Source organism: Pygocentrus nattereri, chromosome 2 (assembly GCF_015220715.1).
Source record: "Pygocentrus nattereri isolate fPygNat1 chromosome 2, fPygNat1.pri, whole genome shotgun sequence".
NCBI classification, from domain to species: domain Eukaryota; kingdom Metazoa; phylum Chordata; class Actinopteri; order Characiformes; family Serrasalmidae; genus Pygocentrus; species Pygocentrus nattereri.
In genome coordinates this window covers 6,595,789-6,604,176 of record NC_051212.1, presented here as the reverse complement: position 1 = coordinate 6,604,176, position 8,388 = coordinate 6,595,789, and the positions used below count along the sequence as shown (strand labels likewise).

The following is an 8,388-nucleotide window of genomic DNA, read 5'->3' as shown; positions in this document are numbered from 1 at the left end:
TTCGAGTACATCGCTGTTTCCCGTGACTTGTTCTTCACCAAGAACTGGAACGAGTCTCTGATGGACCTTGAAGTGGATTCAAGGCCAGACTCAAACACCGTAAAATGAAAGTCCTACACTGTCCACTATCACTGTCCGGGAAGGAAAGGAGACTGATTCAGAATCTAAATTAATTAGCCATGCTGATGAGAGAGAGAGAGAGAGAGAGAGAGAGAGAGAGAGAGAGAGAGAAGGGGGAGTGAAAGAGAAGGAAAGAGAACAGAGAAAGAGAGAGTGCGAGTAAATGAGCTCTGCTGAGTCACTTTGATTATTCAGTGTTTTTGGTAAACGTTCAACATCATCAGGTCCTCTGGAAGAGTTTCTCCAACACGCCCTAAATACAGTGTCACGGCGAGGTCAGTGAGGTTGACGGGCAGCTCTGCTGTTATTCACACTGAACTGAAGGCGTAACGACTCCCTGCGCCTGAGCTCGGAATGAGTCACTGCTGCGCTGCTGTAGATGAACGTGCACACGAGGTGTGAGCACTTTGTCACCGCAGAGCTGCAGCAACACTGCAGGAATCCATGCAGTCACCACAGCGCTGTGCTACACTGCACGTTGTGTATGATCAATACTATTCAATCTATATCTATGACTATTCAATACTATCTATGATCAATACTGTTCAATCATTTCCAGTAGCATGTTTTAGTGGCATATAGAATGTATTATTATTATTATTATTATTATTATTATTATTATGGGCCCTGTGACTGGAAGGTCGTTGGTTCGATCCCCAGAGCCGACAGCACATGACTGAGGTGTCCTTGAGCAAGACACCTAACCCCCAACTGCTCCCCGGGCGCTGCGGATTGGGATGCCCACCGCTCCGGGCAAGTGTGCTCACTGCCCCCTAGTGTGTGTGTGTGCTCACTAGTGTGTATGTGGAGTTTCACTACAAATGCACAGGTGAATTTTGCCTGTGCTCATGTTCTCAGACTGAGAATCGGACTGATGTTCCTCCAGACTAACCCTGAAGACCTACAGAACTGTGCAAATGTCAGAGACCACCTTTCATTTCGTTCATTTCCACTCCAAACGACCATTAACACCCATTTTCAGGAGGTATTTCAGAGGAGATATAAGACCATCTACTTGCATAATTAAGGTGAAAGTGAAAAGAAGTGAATGAGATGTTTAAAGACTGATTCAAAGCTCCGGAGAAAATGTGGCTCCTAACAATCACCTGGAAGAGCTGGTCGACCCCAAAACTGCCCCCATCAGATAAACAGCACTGAAAGCTTTCATCTCTGAGAGAGAGGAGAAGATCAAGCTGCTTCAGATCTGAAAACATCCACAGGTGTTTCTGTCCATCCTTCCACTGTGAGAAGACCACTCAGCGCTGTGAGTCTGAAAGGACGTGTAGCTGATCAAGAAGAACCTCACTGAGAAAAGGAGACGGACACATCAAACAAAGAAGCTGGACGATGGACTGACCACCCCAGAGTCCAGACCTCAACACCACTGAATGGGTTTGATTCAGAAAATCATCAAAAATCTTTTATCTTCATTTTTGCTGTTTTTTAGTTTTTGGTGTAATGTGAAAATACCTTTTGATCTTTATGTTGTATGTAAATTTCAGGATAAACGGATCAAAATAAACGGCCCGAAATGACTTGGAATAAACTCTGGTTCCATTGACTTACATTAAAAGTAGAGTCTGTATTTTCCTTCTCCTGTAAAGTGACCAAAAGCCATAAGGTGAGTTTCTAAGGCTTTTAAAGATCTAAATAAAGTCTGTATGAACTCTGGATGTCAGTGAAATAGTCCAGATTGGTCAGTCACTTCAGTAAAAGCACAACATTTAAAGAAGAGAGCACTGGTGAGAGATGAGGGGTGAAGCTGAGAGTGAGTGGGAAACTGTGGACACAAAAACAAAGGCCTCCAAGATTTCACACCGATGCTCACTCTGCCCTTCCCTCCCTCCCTCCCTCCCTTTCTCCCTCCCTCACTCCCTCTCCCTCCCTCCCTCTCTCTCTCTCTCTCTCCCTCTCCCTCTCTCCCTCTCTCTCTTGCTCTCTCTCAGTGAAGCCCCTCCTCCTTCATTATCTGGACTGCTCCTATAAATGCAGGCTTTTTGGCAGAGGGACAGTATCTGCACACCCACCTCCACCACCATCACTACACACTCTCGACCTCATGGCCATGAAGGAGCTGAAGAGTAAAGCCTTCTGGCGGGCTGTCCTGGCCGAGCTGGTAGGGATGACCCTCTTCATCTTCCTCAGCATCGGCGCCGCCATCGGCAACCCCAACAACGATAAACCGGACCAGGAGGTGAAGGTGGCCCTGACCTTTGGCCTGGCCATCGCCACGCTGGCTCAGACTCTGGGTCACATCAGTGGAGCCCACCTGAACCCTGCCGTCACCCTGGGCATGCTGGTCAGCTGCCAGATAAGCCTCCTGAGGGGTATATTCTACATTCTGGCCCAAATGCTGGGCGCTGCTGTGGCCAGTGGCATCGTCTATGGAGTCAGGCCTGAAAACACCTCCGCGCTGGGGCTCAACGCGGTGAGTAATCAGAAAAATGAGCAAAAATTGACCAGAACTGATATATAACTGATCAAAAGCTGACAAGAACTGACCCAACACAAGCCAAAACTGTAGCATATTCTGCCCAAACTGAGGATGAAGAGGAAGACTGAGCTAGAGTGCTGAGCAAGACTACAACTGACCAAAGCTGAAGCAAAACTGACCCAAACTGTAGTGGGAAAAGTTGTGTCTAAAGTCGACCAATACTGACAAAAACACTAAAAACTGGCCCCCAGTGGTCAAGCTTAGTCCACCTCGACATACGGGCATTATTTATTAATATACAGCTTTGACAGGCCACTGCGTGATGCTCTGCAATGCTGCTGCTGCTGCTGTGTAACGCTTTGATTCGGTGCTTTACGGTGATATTTGGTGCTGGTCTGATACTGAGGTCAACAACTTCTCCAGTTAGAGCTCCATTAGATTCTCGGCTTTATGTTCTTCACTTTGTTCATCTCAGGAAGCGATTGAGAGTCGAGTCAGGTTCGTTTAGAGCAGATGAAAGACAGACGAGTGCACCAGATCAGACTGAGAACCCGGCGAAGTGTCCAGGTCAACCTGACCAATGTAACTCAGAGTGAACAGAGCGCTTTCGCCGCAGATGATGGTGATGTTATCTTGTCTGCTGGCCGCAGGCTTCCTGCTGAGGGGCTCTAGTTGTCATTAGGGAAGTCGGTAAGCAAAATAAAATCAGCTCGATGCTCGTTCAAAGCTCCCAAAATGCACCCTGTAGCGTCACCGCTGTAAAAGAAGCTCTTATCTCTGAAGGCGACTTCATTGCGCGTTACTATAATGAGATTATTGGCCTGTTCATGGTGAAATACTCACACAGCGTGAGTGGGAACCGAGACCGAATCACAGGCAGGAGAGCTTCAGCTGCAGAGCATCTCTGAAGAAGCTGATCCAGACGATCTGCAGGCCGAGCCCCGGTGTTTTGCAGGGGGGAGCTGAGAGAGGTGAAGGCCTCGGTGTGGGAAGTGGACGGGTGTCTCTTGAAAACAGGGCGATAAACTTATCTTCCTCCTTCAGAAGCACTGCTTACCTCACTGATTACGGGCCGCTGGCCCCGCCCTTCTGCCCGTCGGCAGACGCGCCAGGACAATGATCTTTGTGTTTGAGGGCAGTTTGGGAGGTGAAGCTACAGGCGCTGCTATTTTAAGGCCAGGACGGGGCGCCCGCTCGGGCTAATCACCTTTCTGTCAATGACTGACACCAACATTCAAGGCTTAACAGCCAAATGAACTTTTATTCCTGCTGTTATGCTTTTAAATCTCAAACTCTATCAAGGTCACCTTCATTCACCTTTTACCTTCAGCCTAATGTAATATATGAAAAATGCAACTTAATGTTTACCGTCTACGCTGTTGCATACATGTTGCCTGTTATGAAGCGGCTGCCACAATATGTTTCCTCATAAAAGCATTAAAAAAGTAAGTAAGTGGCGTTTTTTCATTTATGACATCATTAACTGCAGTGTATCATGTCAGCATGTGGAAGGTTTTATTGTTGTAAAACGTAAGCACACTGAAATATTAGCTATATTATATCAAAAGATTGAACAAATATAATGTTAGCTGTATTTTTTTAGCATGTAAAACACTGCAAATAAGATCAATTTTAAGAATGCGTACTTTTGTATTTTTTAGCATTTAAAGTATATTGAGAGGTGGATGCAATGCATTATTGAACAAATGTAAATCTTGAGAACTATTAAATGAATAACTTTTTTCATGTAATATTTATTTATTATGCAATAATGCATAAAAAATGTACTTTTCCCCTTTTGTAGCAGGTAAAATGCACTGCAAAGTTAAAAAAATGTTTTTAAATTTTATAAAATTTCCTTTTTAGCAAGTGGAATGCATTACTGAAAAAATGTAAAAAGATAATTCAATTAAATTTTAAAATTTAGCATAAAATGCATTTAAAAATAATCCTTTTTCCCCTTTTTGCGCGGAAATGTATTGTGAATTTGAAAAAAACTTTTAAAACTTTTTGTTTTTAACATCATTTTTTTTCAATCTTTCTTTCTTTTCAGCTCAACAACATCACTCCTGCTCAGGGCATTGGCGTGGAGCTTCTGGCCACCTTCCAGCTCGTCCTGTGTGTCCTGGCAGCCACAGATAAAAGAAGGCGGGACGTGATGGGCTCCGTCCCCTTGGCCATTGGCCTCTCCGTGTGTCTGGGGCATCTGACAGCCGTGAGTAATCTCCTTCCAGCCCCACCAGCCGTCTAGAAGCAGTGCTACTGTCAACGTTAAGCTTGTTCTGATGTAAATAACAGCGTGGTTGATACGATGAAGTGTGCAGTCATGTAAATGAAGCCTGTTTTCATACCCCGCCCCCTTACATATGGAATATAAGACCACCCATTTAACAGTTATCACTCTGCAATCATGGCTTTCCTTTCCTCTCTCTGAACAGATCAGCTTCACTGGATGTGGGATTAACCCCGCTCGGTCCTTTGGGCCCGCTGTGGTCCTCAACGACTTCACCAATCATTGGGTAAGAAGCGCTTCTTGAAATGTCATGTTAATCATAAACCACTCAGGACCTCATGACAGGCCCACAGTAAGTTATTCAATGACAGGTATATTGTTTCAACAAATCAGGCCATAAATCAAAGATAAAATTTGAGCTGTTCTTCTGAGCCAAATGTCACTCACACTGCCGGTTCTTTAAAGGGCCCGTGTCATTTAAACCTGCGCTTTCCTCATTTTACTAGCCTAAAAGTTTATCTTACAGCTGTGTAAACACGGCTAAGGTTTTACAATGTGCTCATCAGTCCAACCTAAGCTTATTTCCACTTTTGTGATGTCACAACAAAGCAACACATTTACATATCGCTGCTGTCGGAACCAAACCTCGTATCTCCAGAATGGTAACTTTACAGGACAAAGAAAAAACCTACTTTACTTCTAATGGAAGTCAATGGAACCCGACGTTTTTCCAAGTCATTTTGGGTCGTTTCTTTTGGTCCGTTACTCATGGAATTTACACACAATGTATAGGAGTACGGGTCTTTTCAAATTATGGCAAAAACTGAAAAACGACAAAAATGGAGATACAAGGTCGTTCCAACAACAGCGAAATACATCCACCCATTCAGCCTACAGCAGTTTAGCTCCGCCCACTCAAGGCTGGCATTATAAGGAGTGTTTCAACACTGCTTTCTAAACGAGACTCAGCCAATCACAGCTCATTACATATGCTCATTTACATATGCCAGTGTTAAAGATACTTTCATATAGAAAGGTTTATCATGTTAGCATGTGGAACATATTACTGTAAAACTTAAATATGCTAAATTAGTAGTTGCATTATTTCGGGTAAAATGTATTAAAAGGTTGAAAAAAATAATTATTAACTGCAAAGTATATTATTTAGTGTATTTTTATTGTTTTTTTTTTAGCTTTTTATAAATATTCCAAATAAAATCTACTACTACTTTTGTATTTTTAGCATGTAAAATAATGGTATTGCGATACTTCATTTAGATGGTCCACTGTAGATTCTTAAATGTTCAGTATCGATTGAAGTAACATTCAGCTAAACGGTCATCAAATGCAACTGACTGTGATGTTAAGTGTTACTTGGTTGGTCCACTGTAGGTGAACTCACTTGGCTTTTAAGTAAAATTCAACTGAATGTCCGTTAAATGCAGCTGAACTTCAAGTTTAGTGTGAAAGAATTTATTAAAACTAAACCTAAACATAAACCTGGCACTCACCTTAACCTCCAGGTAAAACCTACATCTACTCCTAATCCTAACATTAACCATAATGTTGTTGATAATCAACTGAACATCCCCAGAAACTTGTTAATTATCTAAGGGTCTGCAGAGCATCTATAGGGGACCGTCCAAATGAAGTGTGACGCAAGAAAAACGTAGGAAATGTTCCCAGATCAAGATCAAGCTTAAGCTTGCACTTAAAGGGTCTCTGAATAAAGGATAACCACCGCTTATGGTGGTTTGGTCCAAGACTAGGTTTAATATATTTACGTATTGTTTACTGTGATAACTATTAGGATTTAATGATTATGCTAATTATTAAGGCTCGGCTAAAATGGCTCTTCAGTGGTGAGTAATCTTTGGGCTTTGCAACTTAGTCCAAGACTAGACTTCATCCTTATAGAGGAAACTCCTAATGATGATGTTTAAAATAACTAAGTATATTTATTTTACTGTGTTAACCGTTAGCACGTAACTTATTATGCAAATAGTATTTAAAATGGCTCTTCAGTGGTGAGCCACTGTTGGGCTTGGCAACTTAGTCCAAGACTAGACTTCATCCTTATAGAGGAAACTGAAATTTGTTTTCTGCTTCACATTTTAACGGTCAGCATTTAACACAGCGCTCGGCTAATTATGCACCTGAGCCTGGGCTAATATATGACACGAGGCTAAGCTATTGGGCAGTGCGATTTAGGCTTCATCCATGGAATCTAGTCCCTGTGTTAGCTGTTAGCTTAGCGCTAATCCTGAGCCTACTCCCGCAGGTCTACTGGGTGGGTCCAATGTGTGGGGGTGTGGCCGCCGCGCTGATCTACGACTTCCTGCTGTACCCCAAAATGGACGATTTCCCCGAGCGCATTCGGGTGCTGGTGACCGGACCCCCGACCGACTACGACGTCAACGGAACCGACGATCCCCCGGCTGTAGAGATGATGTCAAAATGAGACGAAGCGATCCTGTTACTTAAAGCATCGTCCCCCGAAAGGCCTTAAAACACCTGTAAATACTTCACTCCGTCCAACTGAGTCCAACTCAAAATAAAGAAAAACTAGGAAAGCAAACACTGTCAATGCAAACCGAGAGGCCTCTGTTGTAGCTGTTCAGCGGAAGTTTAGTCTCAGCTCACCTTTCTTCTGCTTGAACTCCTACGTAGTAAATACGAAGTATGTACCTCTATTTTCTGAATTGTTGTTAAAAACTTTTGTATGGATTTTTTTTTTCCGTTTTCTGAGTGGAATGATCAGTATTTTAGTTAGTCTTTCGTTTTGTAAACAGTTTTCTATGTAAATTGCCCGTCGTTTTGTATTGTATAACGTGTGCACTATACATTCCTTTCCTTCACTTTTGTAAGTTAATAAAGTGCCTGATGTTACAAACACTAAAGCTTAGTAGGTTTTTTTTTTTTACAATAAAATTATTTTTTGCTTACATTCACAACTATCACAGAGCTAATGTTGACGTATTAGCTAATATCACATTACTATTTATAACCTGATGTCTTAGGATCAGTATGTTGTAAGTTCAGTACAGTCCTGGGCAGAAAAGGTCAAGACATCACACCCACTTTGCTCATCATGCATTACCATGTGAGTAAAGGAGTGGCTCTCAATCCCACGCTTTGCATGTTTAGTGCTGATGCAACAGTTCTTGCTCACTAAGGGCTTGTAAAACTTAAACCTGCTAAATTAATAGCTGCTTTATTTCAGGTAAAATGTATTTAAAAGGCTGAAAGAAATATTGTTAACTGCAAAGTATGTTATTTTCATTTTTATGCTTGTCATGCAAAATATTGCAAAAAAAAATCTATTTAAAAAAATATATTATGTATTTGTAAAATAATAGATATTGAGAAGTTGATAAAAAGTTTTATAGCATTTTTACTGTATTTTGCAGCATGCAGGATGTAAAATCGTTCAGTTATACAGCCTATTTTTTCAAGGAAAACACCTTTCAAAATATTGCAAAAAATTCATTTTTAAAATGCTAATTTTCCCCCTTTTAGGATGCAAAATGTATTGTTCAAAAAACACAGAGCAACTGCGACCGTGGTAATTCCTCAATGACAGCCGAACTTTGAGAAAGGG

At 42.1% G+C, this 8,388-nt stretch overlaps 1 protein-coding gene across 1 annotated transcript; it reads left to right on the top strand.

Moving 5' to 3' along the window:
• Positions 1-2,122: 2,122 nt before the first annotated feature.
• LOC108439989 (aquaporin FA-CHIP-like) lies at positions 2,123-7,687 on the top strand. The gene is made up of 4 exons (XM_017718672.2): positions 2,123-2,548; positions 4,608-4,769; positions 4,993-5,073; positions 7,069-7,687. Exons 1-4 carry the CDS (start codon positions 2,180-2,182, stop codon positions 7,246-7,248), a joined length of 792 nt encoding a protein of 263 aa, XP_017574161.1. The 5' UTR covers positions 2,123-2,179; the 3' UTR covers positions 7,249-7,687.
• The last annotated feature ends 701 nt before the right edge of the window (positions 7,688-8,388 follow it).

Coding starts and splice junctions, on each gene's coding strand:
- LOC108439989 (XM_017718672.2), top strand. CDS start 2,180: ATGGCCATGAAGGAGCTGAAGAGTAAAGCCTTCTGGCGGGCTGTCCTG. Junction 2,549..4,607: donor CCGCGCTGGGGCTCAACGCG/GTGAGTAATCAG, acceptor CTTTCTTTTCAG/CTCAACAACATCACTCCTGC. Junction 4,770..4,992: donor GTCTGGGGCATCTGACAGCC/GTGAGTAATCTC, acceptor CTCTCTGAACAG/ATCAGCTTCACTGGATGTGG.